The 17575-nt window shown below is 39.3% G+C and overlaps 1 protein-coding gene across 1 annotated transcript in view; it reads left to right on the top strand.

Annotated features, from left to right (window-relative positions):
• TCN2 (transcobalamin 2) overlaps positions 1–17575 on the top strand; it is a 49016-nt gene that overhangs the window by 26344 nt on the left and 5097 nt on the right. The window contains exons 3-9 of the mRNA XM_040416004.1: positions 1539–1612; positions 3333–3522; positions 6879–7033; positions 11496–11651; positions 12550–12725; positions 13670–13850; positions 14190–14367. Coding sequence (XP_040271938.1) covers positions 1546–1612; positions 3333–3522; positions 6879–7033; positions 11496–11651; positions 12550–12725; positions 13670–13850; positions 14190–14367 — 1103 coding nt within the window. The 5' untranslated portion in view covers positions 1539–1545. The remainder of the gene's footprint in view (positions 1–1538; positions 1613–3332; positions 3523–6878; positions 7034–11495; positions 11652–12549; positions 12726–13669; positions 13851–14189; positions 14368–17575) is intronic.

Below are 17575 nucleotides of genomic sequence, written 5' to 3'. Positions count from 1 at the left end.
TGGAGTTAATTTGAGGCGTGTTGCTTGCATTTTGAAGATTTTGCTGAGAAGTAAACTTGCGGTCTCCATGCAGGTGAAACAAGCCATCCTTCATCTGCGAAAACAGAAAAAAACATCTGAGAAATTGCTACACTATTAGGAGTGGCAAAATGTACAGTTTGTTACATCCTGAAAAAGAAAGAAAGCACTGGTGACCTCAACAATGCAAAAAGACCTGGACGCCCACGGAAGAGAACAGTGGTGGATGATCGCAGAATAATTACCATGGTGAAGAGAAACCCCTTCACAACAGCCAACCAAGTGAACAACACTGTCCAGGATATAGGCATATCAATATCCAAATCTACCATAAGGAGAAGACTGCATAAAAGTAAATACAGAGGGTTCACTGCACAGTGCAAGCCACTCATAAGCCTCAAGAATAAGAAGGCTAGATTGGACTTTGCTAAAAAAAAATCTTAAAAAACCAGCACACTTCTGGAAGAACATTCTTTGGACAGATGAAACCAAGATCAACCTCTACCAGAATGATGGAAAGAAAAAAGGATGACGAAGGCATGGTACATCAAATGATACAAAGCCTACCACATCTGTTATACACGGCGGAGGCAGTGTGATGGCATGGGCATGCATGGCTGCCAGTGGCACTGGGACCCTAGTCCCCTGAGGACAGAAGCAGCCGGATGAATTCTGGCGTTTTCAGGGACATACTGTGTGCTCAAGTCCAGCCAAATGCAGCCAAACTGATTGGTCGGCGTCTCATAATACAGATGGAGAATAACCCAAAACATAAAGCCAAAGCAACCCAGGAGTTTATTAAAGCAAAGAAGTAGAATATTCTTGAATGGCCAAGTCAGTCATCTGATCTGAACCCAATAGAGCATTTCCCTTGTTAAAGACTAAACTTCAGACAGAAAGGCCCACAAACAAACAGCAACTGAAAACCGCTGCAGTAAAGGCCTGGCCGAGCATTAAAAAGGAGGAAACACAGCGTCTGGTGATGTCCATGAGTTCAAGACTTCAGGCAGTCATTGCCAACAAAGGGTTTTCAACCAAATATTAGAAATTAACATTTTATTTATAATTATTTAATTTGTCCAATTACTTTTGAGCCCATGAAATGAAGGGATTGAGTTTAAAAAAAGCTTTAGTTCCTCACATTTTTATGCAATCATTTTGTTCAACCCACTGAATTAAAGCTGAAAGTCTGAACTTCAACTGCATCTGAATTGTTTTGTTCAAAATTCATTGTGGAAATGTACAGAACAAAAATTTGAAAAATGTTGTCTCTGTCCAAATATATATGGACCTAACTGTATATGCAATCTAGTAGAGTACAGGAAGAACTGCAGTTTTTTATGGTGATGGTTGCCTACATGACCCCTGTACAGTTTGCGTTGGCTGCACATAGGGTATGTCCACTTTTGTGTCGGGGACCCAGAATTTCTTGGTATATGTCCTTGTATATGTAATGAACTTCTTTACAAAAACATTTTTTATAATGTCTCTGTTGATCCAATATTGGTTTTCTCTTGCAGATAGATAATGGCTCTAAACTGGCAGGTCCTGGTTATTTTGGTGCAAGCCTTTATTGCACCCATGAAGTTATGTGGTGAGTAAAAGTATTGCATAAAGAAACACACTTTGGGGAGGATTTTATCTCCATTAGGCCACTTGCACACGAACGTTGTGTGTCTGTGGCTGTATTGCGGCCCACATACGGCGGGTCCGCAATACACGGGCACCGGCCCGTGTGCGCTCCGCATCACGGATGCGGACCCATGCACTTGAATGGGTCCGCAATCGCGAAGATCGGAACGGAAGCACGGATCGGAACCCCACGAAACCACTACGGAGTGCTTCCGTGGTGTTTCTATCCGTGCCTCCGCACCGCAAAAAAATAGAACTTGTTCTATTTTTTTTTTGCGGTGCGGACAGATCACGAACCCTTTCAAGTTGAATGGGTCTCGATCCGTCCCGGCCGCCGCACGGACGTTACCTGTGCAATGGAGGACCTCAAATTGCGGTCCCCAATGCACGGAACAGATCTACTACGTTCGTGTGCAAGAGGGCTTATGAAGACAGACAGTGACTACCAGAGCACCGTTATGTTCTCATTGCTCGGTGGATAGCTTTGCACATATCACAACTGGCCAACAACTAAACCGAGGGATGTGCTTTATGTTTGTCTGTAGTAGCTGGCAGCACCTGGCAAAATTTTTGATGTTTATTAGTTGTAGAATCAGGAAGATTACCGGGAACAACCACTCCTGCAACCAACGCTCATTCAGTGGGTGATCCTGACATTTGTGCAGGCACCAACAATCATGGCTTTTGGGCAGAAGATTGTGTTGTCTAAACAGCAATCTGCTGCTCAGAAACCATGATTCTGTATAAAGGACGAGGGATCACAATAGTGATCCCTCATCCTCATACAGTGAAGAAGATTGCTTTACTGAACGAGCAGCCAACTGTGGGGAAGAAACGCTCCCTTCCTGACAATTGGCCGCACATTCGGCCGTATAAATCCAGCTTAAGAGTGCTATCGCGTTTACAGGCAAGCTGTGGGTGCCACAGCCAGATTGCCGCTAATTACCACACTGCAAGTACACGTGCAGTCCAGCAATAAGTGGAAAACTACATGTGGATATCACAGGTTGACCACCAGTATGAGGTAAAAGTGTCTGAAGGTTTTAATATACCTCAAATTGGTAGTTTCCAATTTGTATTGTTTATCTTGCTTACTTTGGGAATTCACAGTCACCTCTCCATCCACAGTGGCGCAAGATAGGTGAGTGTTCCAGAGGTGTCCTGTGGATATGCCACACATGTGTAGACGGGACAGCCCCTTTATGGGTGGTTTCACACACGGCTTTTTTTTTATTTTAAATTGCCTTTTGCCAGTGCTTGATGCAGTTTTATTTTTAGCCAAAGCTAGAAGTGTATTCAAAGGGAATGGGAAATATAAAGAAAATATTTAAACATCTCTTTCCTGCCGAAGACACACACAAAAAAATAAACTGCATCAAAACAGTCACAAAAAAACAAGGCTTAAAAAAAAAAAGCTGTGTATGAAACCACCCTTCCAATAAAATGCATTTCCGTATAATTTTTGGCTGCTGTGACTGCCTCTCAGCTGTGCTGTGGCTGATTTATTGTAGCTCACCTCTCAGCTGGCCATATTGTAATAGATGATGCTTGCTTATGGGGAGAGTCAGGATAGATGTTGACTGGATGACTGCTATCTTATATGTGTGTGTATATATATGTCTTCAGTGAGAGAGCATTTAGAAATATGCTATTGATATTTCTGTATTTTTATTTTTTTAAAGAAATTCCTGAAGACAATAAACATTTAATTAAATCGTTGAACCTTAAGCTACTGAGAGTGACACTCGACACTTCCAGCGATGCAAATCCCAGTGTCTATGTTGGTCTTCGTCTTTCTGAAGATCATAATCTGGAAAAAGAGGATGAGTACTTCCAGAAGCTGAAAACATCAATGGAAACCATTTCTGCCAGGTACCATATAACGTGTATTAGGAGATCACCGCTACTGTTTGTTCATTTTCTAACCTTACAGACAGGATTTAAAGAACCAGAGAGTGACCAAACCAAATGGTGGCTCCTTGGAATTTTATTTATTTATTTTTTAAGGCTGAGAATGTACAAGTGAAACTCGAAAAATTAGAATATCGTGCAAAAGTTCATTTATTTCAGTAATGCCACTTAAAAGGTGAAACTAACATATGAGAGAGACTCATTACATGCAAAGCAAGATATTTCAAGCCTTCATTTGTTATCATTTGGATGATTATGGCTTACAGCTTATGAAAACCCCAAATTCACAATCTCAGAAAATTTGATTACATAAAATCAATAAAAAAGGATGTTAAATAGAAAAATGTAGGACCTCTGAAAAATATAATCATGCATATGTACTCAGTACTTGGTTTGGGCCCCTTTTGCATCAATTACTGCCTCAATGCGACGTGGCATGGATGCCATCAGCCTATGGCACTGCTGAGGTGTTATGGAAGACCAGGATGCTTCAATAGCAGCCTTCAGCTCTTCTGCATTGTTTGGTCTCATGTCTCTCATCTTTCTGTTGGCAATGCCCCATAGATTCTCTATAGGGTTCAGGTCAGGTGAGTTTGCTGGCCAATCAAGCACAGTAATCCCATGGTCATTGAACCAGGTTTTGGTACTTTTGGCAGTGTGGGCAGGTGCCAAGTCGTGCTGGAAAATGAAGTCCCCATCTCTATAAAGCTTGTCTGCGGAAGGAAGCATGAAGTGCTTCAAAATCTCCTGGCTGCGTTGACTCTGGACTTAATGAAGCACAGTGGACCAACACCAGCAGATGACATGGCTCCCCAAATCAACACAGACTGTAGAAACTTCACACTGGACTTCAAGCATCTTGCATCGTGTGCCTCTCCATTCTTCCTCCAGACTCTGGGTCCTTGGTTTCCAAATGAGATGCAAAAGTTGCTCTCATCAGAAAAGAGGACTTTGGATCACTAAGCAACAGACCAGTTCTTTTTTTTTCTTTAGACCAGGTAAGACGCTTCTGACGTTGTTTGTTGTTCAGGAGAGGCTTGACAAGAGGAATACGGCATTTGAAGCCCATGTCCAGGATCCGTCTGTGTGTGGTGGCTCTTGATACACTAACTCCAGAATCAGTCAACTCCTTGTGAAAGTCCCCAACACTTTTGAATGGCCTTTTCCTGACAATTCTGTCCAGGCTGCGGTCATCCCTGCTGCTTGTGCACCTTTTTCTTCCACACTTGTCCCTTCCACATAACTTTCTATTAATGTGCTTTGATACAGCACTTTGGATGTTCCCAACTTCTTTTGCAATTACCTTTTGAGGTTTTCCCTCCTTATGGAAGGTGTTAATGATGGTTTTCTGCATAACTGTCAGGTCAGCAGACTTTCCCATGATTGTGATTCCTACTGAACCAGACTGAGAGACAATTTAAAAGGCTCGGGAACCTTTTGCAGGTGTTATGGATTAATTAGCTGACTAGAACCTTTTAACAATATTCAAATTTTCTGAGATTGTGACATTGGGGTTTCATAAGCTGTAAGCCATAATCATCCAAATGATAAAAACTAAAGGCTTGAAATATCTTGCTTTGCATGTAATGAGTCTATCTCATATGTTAGTTTCACTTTTTAAGTTGCATTACTGAAATAAATGAACTTTTGCATGATATTTAACATTTTTCGAGTTTCACCTGTATTTATGTGAAGTAATCATAAAGATTAGTTTATCAATCATTCATCATTAAATATGAGGTATTTAAATGTTAGGCTGCTTTCAGATGATGTTTCAGGTGTTTGGAAACACGTTCTGTGTGATGACTGAATTTTCTGGACTGATAGCGGCTCTGCTGACCCAAACTTACTATCATAGTGATCTAGGATGCTTTGAGGTCCAGCATCATCTGAGTATGGTGCAGCAGACTTGTGGTTGGGCTGGTGGAACTCACAGCTTCATAGATCACTATGCCTATACGATACAATGACTGTGGGTCGCCTGCGGCCTTCACACGGGCCATGATTTACGGACCAAACACGCTTGTCTGAAACAAGCATAAAGTACTCTTATTTTTACCTTCTCAAAATTAATCTCCATAGCTGAAGCCACTTTAAAAGAAAATGTATAAATAATGATTCTTTGTGAGTAGTGGGCGCAATGACAGAGAACGGTCATCCATCATTGAACCCTCAGATGCCAGGCTTCTGAGATAAATAATTAGGGCTTTCAGGAGTTAATAGGGGGAAAAAATAAAAAATTATACATTTGAGCGCAAAAAAAGGCCACAACGGCCATATTAATTGAAGATCCCGCGCGAAATCCTGTGTGTCGTGTGATGACGTCATCACGCTGGCTGGCATGGTGACGTCAGATGTCACCGTGCATGAGATTCAATCAAGATGGTCTCTTTGGTATGATTTTTTTTTTTTTTTTTACCGCCAATTCAGGGCTTTAGAGTGATTTAGAATTTTCCCTGAAATTCGTATTGAAGTCCACTTTGGATAGTTTGATTCGCTCAACACTAAAAGTGTTATCAGAAATGCCTCTTTTAGCCATAAAATGGTTCTACAGATTATCTGCAGGGCTACCAGATTGACTTATATTTCCTGTGCTTAATCGGCAGACTCTTCATTTTCTGTGCTCTAAAACCCATATTGTAGTAAAATGACAAGCAATCATTTACCAGCAATGCTAGATACGTTAGAGCAAAGTCTTTTTCTCCATCTGTGCCTTTTTTTTTATTTGCACAGCACTTAAAGGAAATCTGTCACCATGCAGACCCCTTTAACCTCCAAAGCCATTTTATTTTTTCACTCCCTGTCTTCCAAGAGCCATAACTGTTCTATTTTCCCATTAACATGACCGTGTAATATATTGAGGACATGTAAAAAAATAAAATAATAATTTAGAATTGAAGGAACCAAAAATGCAACTCTGTCAATTTTGGAGGTGTTTTTACGAGGTTCACTGTGTGGTAAAAATTACACGTTCACTTAGATTTGCAGGGCAGTACCAAATGTATGTTTTTATTATGGTTTGCTACTTTTACTACTTTAAAAAAGATCAACTTTTTTTTTAAATGATCAAAAAGTTTTATGTACCCTAAAATAGTACGAATAAACACTACATTAATAAAAAAAAAAACGACCGCACCGCCCTGATAACTGATCGCCACCCCGTGTTGCGTCACACAGTCAGGGGTGGGCACGATTGCTAATGTGTAACCCCATCCTAAAGGAGTCATGACCGTATTTATTCAGATGTTATGTTTATGACTTGTGGATTATGTTGTTGGCCTTCCTCTAGCTGAACGTATTATTTTCTACATATGTAGTAGATTGGGCGTCAAAGAGGGTGAGCCAAAGACAGGACTACTAGCCTTACAGCTGATGGCACAGAAGGCTTCATGTGACGACACAAGCCCATCTGTAAGAAGCAGGTTACTCACACATATGAAATACCACCTTCACAAAGAAAAGAACAGTATAGGTAATTGTCATAGTTATGTTCTATCATTTACTGTATATCTGAGTGACCAATGAATGCTGCATACATAACAGTATAACTGATTATCAGCTGTGGAGATGACACCAGTTATTACATATTTGTCCCACTGATCAAAACAGAGGGCTGAGGAATAGGGACATGACACAACTGTTAAATGATTATTGCATTTATTTAAAAGGGCATCTGTCAGCAGATTTGTACCTAAGAAACTGACTGACCTGCTGCGTGTGGGCTTGGCAGCCCCTGTTGCTCCTAGAGGCTCATTTGCATATAATAAAACATCATTTTTCTCAGCAATGTGGGCACATTTGGCGATGGGACCAACACAGATGCCTTCAGCTGCCAAGTACACATGTAACAGGTCAGCCACTTTCATAGGCACATAACTGCTGACAGATGTCCTTTAACCCCTTAAGGACTCAGCCCTATTTCACCTTAAAGACTTGGCCATTTTTTGCAAATCTGACCAGTGTCACTTTAAGTGCTGATAACTTTAAAATGCTTTTACTTATCCAGGCCATTCTGAGATGGTTTTTTCGTCACATATTGTACTTCATGACACTGGTAAAATGAAGTCAAATAATTATTTTTTTATTTATAAAAAAAATACCAAATTTACCAAAAATTTATAAAAAAATTGCAAATTTACAAGTTTCAATTTCTCTACTTCTATAATACATAGTAATACCTCCAAAAAATAGTTATTACTATACATTCCCCATATGTCTACTTCATGTTTGGATCATTTTGGGAATGATATTAAATTTTTTAGGGATGTTACAAGGCTTAGAAGTTTAGAAGCAAATCTTGAAATTTTTCAGAAATTTTCAAAAACCCAATTTTTAGGGACCAATCAGGTCTGAAGTCACTTTGCGAGGCTTTCATAATAGAAATCACCCAAAAATGACCCCATTCTATAAACTACACCCCTCAAGGTACTCAAAACTGGTGTTCCACAAGAATTAATGGAAAATAGAGATACAATTTCAAAATTTCACTTTTTTGGCAGATTTTCTATTTTAATATTTTTTTCCAGTTACAAAGCAAGGGTTAACAGCCAAACCAAACTCAATATTTATGGCCCTGATTCTGTAGTTTGCAGAAACACCCCATATGTGGTCATAAACCGCTCTACGGGCACACGGCAGGGCGCAGAAGGAAAGGAATGCCATACGGTTTTTAGAAGGCAGATTTTGCTGGACTGGTTTTTTGACACCGTGTCCCATTTGAAGCCCCCCTGATGCAAGCAACCCTAGAGTAGAAACTCCATAAAAGTGACCCCATATAAGAAACTACACCCCTCAAGGTATTCAAAACTGATTATACAAACGTTGTTAACCCTTTAGGTGTTCCACAGGAGTTATTGGCAAATGGAGATGAAATTTCAGAATTAAATTTTTTGGGCAAATTTTCCATTTTTCCCAGTAACAAAGCAAGGGTTAACAGCCAAACAAAACTCAATATTTATGGCCCTGATTCTGTAGTTTACAGAAACACCCCATATGTGGTCGTAAACAGCTGTACAGGCACACGGCAGGGCGCAGAAGGAAAGGAATGCCATACGGTTTTTGGAAGGCAGATTTTGCTGGAATGTTTTTTTTTTTACCCCATATCCCATTTGAAGCCCCCCTGATGCACCCCTAGAGTAGAAACTCCAAAAAAGTGGCACCATTTTAGAAACTACAGGATAGGGTGGCAGTATTGTTGGTACTAGTTTAGGGTACATATGATTTTTGGTTGCTTTATATTACACTTTTTGTGAGGCAAGATAACGAGAAATAGCTGTTTTGGCACCGTTTTTATTTTTTGTTATTTACAACATTCATCTGACAGGTTAGATCATGTGATATTTGGGGTGCTTGTGACTTTTTGATCGCTTGCGATTACACTTTTTGTGATGTAAGGTGACAAAAAATGGTTTATTTAGCACAGTTTTTATTTAAAATTTTTTACGGTGTTCATCTGAGGGATTAGGTCATGTGATATTTTTATAGAGCCGGTCGATACGGACGCGGCGATACCTAATATGTATACTTTTTTTTATTTATGTAAGTTTTACACAATAACAGCTTTTTTAAAGCAAAAAAATGATGTTTTAGTGTCTCCATATTCTGAGCCATAGTTTTTTTTATTTTTTTTGGGCGATTGTCTCAGGTAGGGGCTCATTTTTTGCGGGATGAGGTGATGGTTAGATTGGTACTATTTTGGTGGGCAAACGCCTTTTTGATCGCTTGCTGTTGTACTTTTTGTGATGTAAGGTGACAAAAAAATGGTTTATTTAGCACAGTTTTTATTTTTTACGGTGTTCATCTGAGGAGTTAGGTCATTTGATATGTTTATAGAGCCGGTCGATATGGACGCGGCGATACCTAATATGTATACTTGAATTTTTTCCCCTATTTTCTACTAATTTTTTTTTTTAACTTTATTTGGGGAAAATTAAGTTTTGGTTTATTTTTACTTGAAACTTTTAATTTTTTGGGGGGAAAACTTTATTTTTTCAACTTTTTTTCTCACTTTATTTTTTGTCCCACTTTGGGACTTAAACTTTTGGGTGTCTAATCCTTTACAATGCATTCCAATACTTCTGTATTGGAATGCATTGGCTGTATGAGTAATACAGTGAGTATTACTCATACAGCTTCCGGCCTGTGAGATCCAGGGGGCTGGATCTCACAGGCTCGTCACCGGAAGGCAGCGCGATGCCTTCCTTAGGCATCACGCTGCCTTCCATGCCATCGGGTCCCTCCTACAGCCGCATGGGGACACGATGGCACCGCCACACGCTGCCGCAAACCGCAGGTCTGAATTGACACGGGGGGGTCATGGGACCCCCCGCGCATTTAGCCAAGGTGCCTGCTCAATGATTTGAGCAGGCATCGGGTTTCGATTACCGCCCGCTGGGAAATACACATGAGCAGTGTATAATGTGATGGAAAAATGAATCCAGACAGAAAAGGAAGCAATATGGACAATAACAATACATTAGTAAGTGGCTTGTATTAACTTTCTCTACATGATAAATGCCACTTACTGAAGTGAGACAACCCATTTAAGGAACCAAATTCTTCCTATATATTGATATCAGCTAACATTTCAGTCCTTTTTTCTGAAATGTTAGCCCTTTTAATAAATTTGGTGAGATTGCACATATGAACTTCCTTTTTTAGGTCCAGGAGGGGTAAGCAGCAGTTTTAGAAATATAAAGCCAATTACAAAGCCTAGCTTACAATAAAATAACAAGTATTACTTGTAAGAAAACTACTCCTAGTGGTTTCAGAAAGTGAAGTGTACGCCAGCCATAGGCTTGCATTTTTGTACTGCCATTTTGAGATATTTTCCTACCATTTTTTTGTCCCTTGGTATTATTATTATTATTATTATTATTATTATTATTATTATTATTATTATTATTATATATATATATATATATATATATATATATATTTTTTTTTTTTTTACAAACCGAGCATGCTCTGGGTGAAGTTATTTCCCACTGAAGTCTCTATATGAAAGACGGAGTAGCTGATTTACAACATGTAAGGACAGTATATGCTATAAATCAGCAACTCCATGTCTCTCCTCCTCAATAGCCAGTGTTCACTGCACAATCTACCCTGCATCTCCCGGCCGCTGGTTAGTTACTCAGCGCACTACGATATAGAAAAATTATTCACTGAGAAAATATATATGCATTGCACATGTGTTAATTTCTAGAAATATATAAGAGCCAGCAGGGAGGGAAAAAGAATTAACCCCAGCCATCTTCACAGAGAACGCTGTTCTGTACTGTGTAGACAGACCTTAGCAATGCTCATTTAGAGAGCGCTATGTACAAGTTCTCTAAGTAAAGTGTATTAGAAAAATGTTCCCTATCACTGTCCATACACATTAGAAGAAAAAGAAATTAACCACAGTTACACTTCCCGATGGACTAGAAGCATTTAGAAATTTACAAATGGACATTAGAGTAATTTCAGCTCTTAAAGGGTTTGCTTCACTTCGGCAAATGGCATTTATTATGCAAAGGCACTTACTAATGTACTGTAACATAGTAATATAGTTTGTAAGGCTGAAAAAAGACATCTGTCCATCCAGATCAGCCTATTATCCTGCAAGTTGATCTAGACTAGGAAGGCAAAAAAAAAAAAAAACTGAGATAGAAGGCAATTTTCCTCACTTTAGGGGAGAAAAATATCTCCTGTTTTTTTTATTTTTTTTCCGTTTACAGCTCCTATGCAGACCAATGTGTTTCCATGATTAAAAAAAAATACTGTCGTTTTTCAGTAAATAGTATCAGGAGATTACACTTAGGTCGGGGCAGCCTACCTCCCAGCCATGCTGCTGGACTGTTTACTCTGCATTCCATTGTTACTAATAATTGTAAGTACAAGTGATCGATACATCCAACATTATGATGGGTTTTTTTTCTCTTTTTTTACAGCCCTTAATAATAAACCACTTTCGAACTACTACCAGTACAGCCTTGGCATTCTAGCTATGTGCATCAATGATAAGTTCATCGACAGGCATGTCATACACAAGCTCGTTCTTGCTGAAGAACAAAACAAGTTTGGACATGGAGAATCGGTCTCAGTAGGTAAGAAAGAATAAACTTATTAAATGGAAGTATGTGCTCTGTCATCAAATATTTTACTCACTTATATAGTGCTGACATATTCCGCAGCGCTTTACAGACATTGGCATCAAGCTGTCCCCAATGGGGCTCACAATCTAAGCTCCCTATCAGTATGTCTTTGGAGTTTGGGAGGAAATTGGAGAACCTGGAGGAAACCCACGCAAACATGGGAAGAACATACCAACTCCATGCAGATGTTGTCCTTGGTCAGATTTGAACCTAGGAGCCCAACATAAATATTAAGAGATTTTCAGTGATCCTTTCATAAACACAAAGAAATTACATGCTTTTTGTTGCTACTAAATATGGTAATGGAAGTGGAAAAAGATTAATAGAGCTGTATTGGGATTGACATTTAATTTTCTTGGATCATTTCTTCAAAGGGGCACATTTCAAAGCTACTAACTTTGACAGGGCATTTTCCCAGACAGACCCCTGGGTATATTGTCAATCCAACATGGGTAAAATCTTATGTTTTCCACAGGATTGCCATATTTTTGTTACATTTTTCTGAGCCCTTTAATTGTCTGTGCTAAAGTGAAAAAAATGGCTGTTTGCAGTTCTGGCAGCAGATTTAAGAGTATATTTCATGGTAAAATTGCTTAATCTAAGATTTTAAAGCATTCCGAATATAAATGGCTATGATATTAAACAATATAATATAATCTTGTAGTGCAGCATGGTGGCTCAGTGGTTAGCACTGGTGCCTTGCAGCGCTGGAATCCTAGGTTCAAATCCGACCAAGGACAACATCAAAAGCCAATCAATTGGGGAAAGCTTGATGCTAATGTCTGTAAAGCGCTATATACGTGCGTAAAAATAAATAAAAGTGTCATCCTTCCATTTATTTCTGTTGCAGACACAGAAGCCATGGCTGGCATTGCACTGCTGTGTGTGAAGAGATTCAATAATTATCCCCGTGAGCTGGTCATGCATATCAAAAAGTCAGTTAAAAGCATAAAGGACAAAATTGTGGCATCTCAGAACACTGAAGGGGAACTGGGAAACCTTTACAGCACCCCTCTTGCTTTGCAAGTGAGTCTACAGATAAAGAAAGAAGTTGTAGTTTTTTTTATGATTGCATTGTACTCATTTTGGGCTAAAAATAATTTTTTCAATTGGTCTTTATTAAAAATATTGAGCTGTTCTGTCACAAAGAGTTAACTGTTTTACTAGATGTGGTAACTTTCACTTTGTGCCAGTCATCTAATAAGCATTATCTCTAAATTACTAAGAGGTCATAAACAAGGGGGGGGGGGGGGGGGGGGTGGTTGGACGTTAAGTAGTTATCTAACATTATTTTTGTAATGTCCTATATTTTTATAATACCAAGGTTCTGTCTATGTAACTTATATCACGCTGACTCGATGTTACTATAGTCATAGATTCATTATGTTGTTAAGAACTTGATCGATAGACTGACAGGATCCTTGTTATTGTATACAAATCTTTATTTTGTTAATAACTTTATTGATCAATAAAAAATTATTCTAATTTATAAAAAAAAAAAAGGTCATAAACACTTATTTGAGCCACATTCTTATCAGTAAGATAAGGATTGAGCTTTGATGAGTGTTTATAAGGTCAGAGAGCAGGGATAAGGAGCCCATCAGTTCCCCAACGGACAGAAAAGAAAGAAAATTCAGATCCTGCTAATAGAGCATCTAAGCCCTGTATAGAGAAAAGGACTCCATATTTGTAATAAAGACCAATTAAAAAAATTTAGTACAATGCACTAATAAAAAAATTGCCCCCAAAGGTGTACATAGCCTTTAAGCGTCTGGAAGTCTATCACTGATATCCAGGAGATAAGTTATATGTCGAAAAAGCTGGTGTGCAATATCACGCAGTCCAAGAAATAAAATATGTATAGATAGAAATTATGTAAAAAAAAGAATCAAAAGTTGCATCTAATGAGGCATTCATCCTAGAGTGCAACTACACTACACTGTTAATGCTATCTAACCCCTCTTTATCAGTTTCTTTTAGCATTGGGTGGCAGAAAGGACAAAGATATATGTTCCAAAGCAATAACCGCCCTGATGGATGGACTGAAAGAAGGGAAGTTCTCAAACCCTATGATGATGTCTCAGCTATTGCCTGTATTGTTTCAAAAATCATATCTGGATGTGGCTAATGTGGACTGTCAAAACACAATAAGTAAGTAAAAGATGCTTGATACGACTGACTATATTAAAAGGGTTGTCTCCGCTTGAAAACCCTTTTCAGAATAAAACTGTCCCAGCAATTAGCTGGTTTGGCTGCTGAAACATCTGATGATGATATGGCTTTGGTATTATGGGGGTCAAGTTGTAACATAACTGTAATAATAAGGTGAACAATACTTGGCTGTATGTCTTTTAGTCAGGATTATAATGGAGAATACATTTATTACCTTGGTCTTTATAGTTAGGTTATTGATATGTCCAGTCTTGATTAAATGGCCAGTCTCTGAACTTAGACATTATTAACCAATGTTCCACATTTTTCTCTCCTTAGGCAATCCTTTGTTAATCCCCAGTTCACCGACTTTGCACGATGTTGTTGTTGGTGAAGAATTTATTCATGTACGGCTGATAGTAGAAGGACAGAATTTCAATGAGATGATTGAGGTCCCATCACGTTCCTCACTTTTAGATATTATGAAGACTGCTCAAAAGCTAAATTCTAAGTTTTCGTAAGTACCAAATTATATTTCCCTGTATCCGGGGGCATAGCTAAAGGCTCATGTGCCCTGGTGCAAGAGTACAGCTTGGATTCCCCCTTCTCTCAGTGCTTCCCTAGCCTTTCTGTTGCTTGTGGCAGAAATAAAAAAAAAAAGGTCCTCCACATGCCAAATTCTCAACCTAAAGCCTTCCCTCCAGGCAAACTGTTAGACATACTTGAAAAACATAACATACAGCTGTACATAACATAGGGTAATACAGTGCCACATATCTCTTACATCCATTGACGTCTCCTCTGATGTAGACTTTCTCTTTCCTCATCGCCTCCTTTCTGACGACTGTCATAATGATTTCTTTCAGCCATCTCTTATCTCTGCAGAGTCTGACACAGACATCTTAATTTCCTACTTTTCCATCATCCCCCCCCACCTTCTCAACACCCCATCCTGCCACCCTCAATACTGTGCCTCCGCAATTCTATACTGCAGAAACAGTCCCCCTGAAAATACTAGTACCACGCAGATAGTGTTCCCTTCAATAATTATTGGCACAGAGTGCCCCCTAAAAATAACTGCACCCAGCAAATAGTGTCCCTGACACTAACGGTGTAAACATAATGTTCCCCAAAAATAATTGTCCCACGAATAATTATCTGCCAAATTGCACTTACTGTTAACAGCGCTACCAATAGTAATAATGCCCCCATTGTGCCCATAATAGTAATCATCTTCACCATAGTCCCTTAGTAGTAATAATTCTGCTTATAATGTGTCAGTAGAAAAATGGCCCCTGATGTGTAACAGTACAAAAATACCCCCTTATGTGTGCCAATATAAAAAATGCCCCCTTATAATTTGTGCCAGTGCAAAAAATGTCCCCTTCTGTGTGACAGTGCAAAAATGCCCCCAGTAGAGCCAGTGCCCCAATGGTGCCCCCCATAATGTGTGCCAGTGCAAGAACATTCCCCCTTATATATGTACCAGTACAAAATGCCCCTATTTTGGTGTTGTGAGATGTCTCCCTGGTGCTACCGCTAGCAGGGATAGACGACGGATCCTAAATATAGTTAGGCAAGCAAAGCAGGAAAGGGAAGTGGATGTTATTCTCCATCTTGGGACAAACGATCTGGCTTGCAATGAGGTTTCAAAGGTAAAAGAAGCTTTTCATACACTTGGAAAGGATATACGGGAGGTTGCATCAACTGTTTCATTCTCTGCAGTTTTGCCTGTGCATAACCTTCAGCATGACAGGAAGATGCGCATTAAGGAATTCAATGTATGGCTTGGTGAATGGTGTCTGAACCAAGGGTTTGGCTTTGTGTCTCATGATAGCTCTTGTTGGAATGGAAAAGAACTGTACAAGAAAGATGGTTTGCATCGTTCTCTCAAGGGAACGAATGTCCTCGGTGAACAGTTCCAAGTATTTGCTAAGAAGCATTTAAACTAGGAAAGGGGGGCAAAAGAGTGATAATCCAGCAGTCCGACTGCCCCCCGGAACAATGCCAGAAGAGGCCAGTAGCACAAAGGTTAAGAAATGACAAGCTCAGAGTCTTGTCTACAAATGCTCGCAGTCTAGGGAATAAGATCAATGAGCTTGAGGCTATAATGGCATCTGAGAATATAGATGTAGTGGCTGTTACTGAGACGTGGTTCAAGGGGAGTAATGACTGGGATATATCAATACCAGGGTTCTCTCTATACAGGAAAGACAGAGAAGGCAAGAAGGGGGAAGGGGTGGCCCTGTATGTGAAAGATAGCATAAAATCGAATTTGATACAAGTTAGCGAGAACAATTTAGAGTCAGTTTGGGTTACCTTGCAGCTTGATAATCATAAGGTAACTCGTGTAGGTGTTATATATAGACCACCTACACAAGTCAAAGAATTAGATGATCTACTAGTTGAGGAAATGGCTAAAATTACATTGAAGGGGGAAGTTATCATTATGGTAGACTTCAATCTTCCAGATGTAAATTGGAAAACCAAAATAGCTAGTTCTGCCAAGAGTACAGATATTCTAAATTCCCTACTGGGATTATCTCTACAGCAAGTAGTGGAGGAGCCAACCCGGAAGGAGGCCATTTTAGATTTAGTATTCACAAATGGGAATTTGGTATCTGATTTTACTGTAGGGGAAAGCTTGGGATCTAGTGATCACCAGTCAGTGTGGTTTACTATAAGTACAGTGACTGAGTCACACCACACAAAAACAAAAGTTTTAGATTTTAGAAAAACGGACTTTTCTAAAATTAGATTAGTGGTATACGAGTCCCTATCAGACTGGAACAGTTTCATTGGAGTCCAGGAGAAATGGGACTACTTAAAAGTGGCACTATTGAAGGCAACAGAAGATTGCATTAGGCTTGTCAGTAAAAGCAAAAAAAGGAAGAGACCACTGTGGTACTCAGCAGAAGTGGCCAAAATCATTAAAAACAAAAAGATAGCATTTAGGAATTATAAAAAAAAAAAAAACGAAAAGGACTTAGGAAAACTAGAGGAATGGTCGAAAATCTGACAACTAAAATTTAATGTTGATAAGTGCAAGATAATGCACCTGGGACGTAAAAACCCAAGAGCAGAATATAAAATCAGTGATACAGTCCTAACCTCAGTATCTGAGGAAAGGGATTTAGGGATCATTATTTCAGAAGACTTAAAGGTAGGCAGACAATGTCACAGAGCAGCAGGAAATGCTAGCAGAATGCTTGGGTGTATAGCAAGAGGAATTACCAGTAGAAAGAGGGAGGTGCTCATGCCGCTCTACAGAGCACTAGTGAGACCTCATTTGGAGTATTGTGCTCAGTACTGGAGACCATATCTCCAGAAGGATATTGATACTTTGGAGAGAGTTATTAGAAGAAGAGCTACTAAACTGGTACATGGATTGCAGGATAAAACTTACCAGGAAAGATTAAAGGACCTTAACATGTATAGCTTGGAAGAAAGACGAGACAGAGGGGATATGATAGAAACTTTTAAATACATAAAGGGAATCAACCAGGTAAAAGAGGAAAGAATATTTAAAAGAAGAAAAACTGCTACAAGAGGACATAGTTTTAAATAAGAGGGGCAAAGGTTTAAAAGTAATATCAGGAAGTATTACTTTACTGAGAGAGTAGTGCATGGAATAGCCTTCCTGCAGAAGTGGCAGCTGCAAATACAGTGGAGGAGTTTAAGCATGCATGGGATAGGCATAAGGCCATCCTTCATATAAGATAAAG

The sequence above is a fragment of the Bufo bufo genome, chromosome 2 (assembly GCF_905171765.1).
Source record: "Bufo bufo chromosome 2, aBufBuf1.1, whole genome shotgun sequence".
NCBI classification, from domain to species: domain Eukaryota; kingdom Metazoa; phylum Chordata; class Amphibia; order Anura; family Bufonidae; genus Bufo; species Bufo bufo.
Note: the sequence above shows the minus strand (reverse complement) of the source record. Positions and strands in the feature narration are given on the sequence as shown.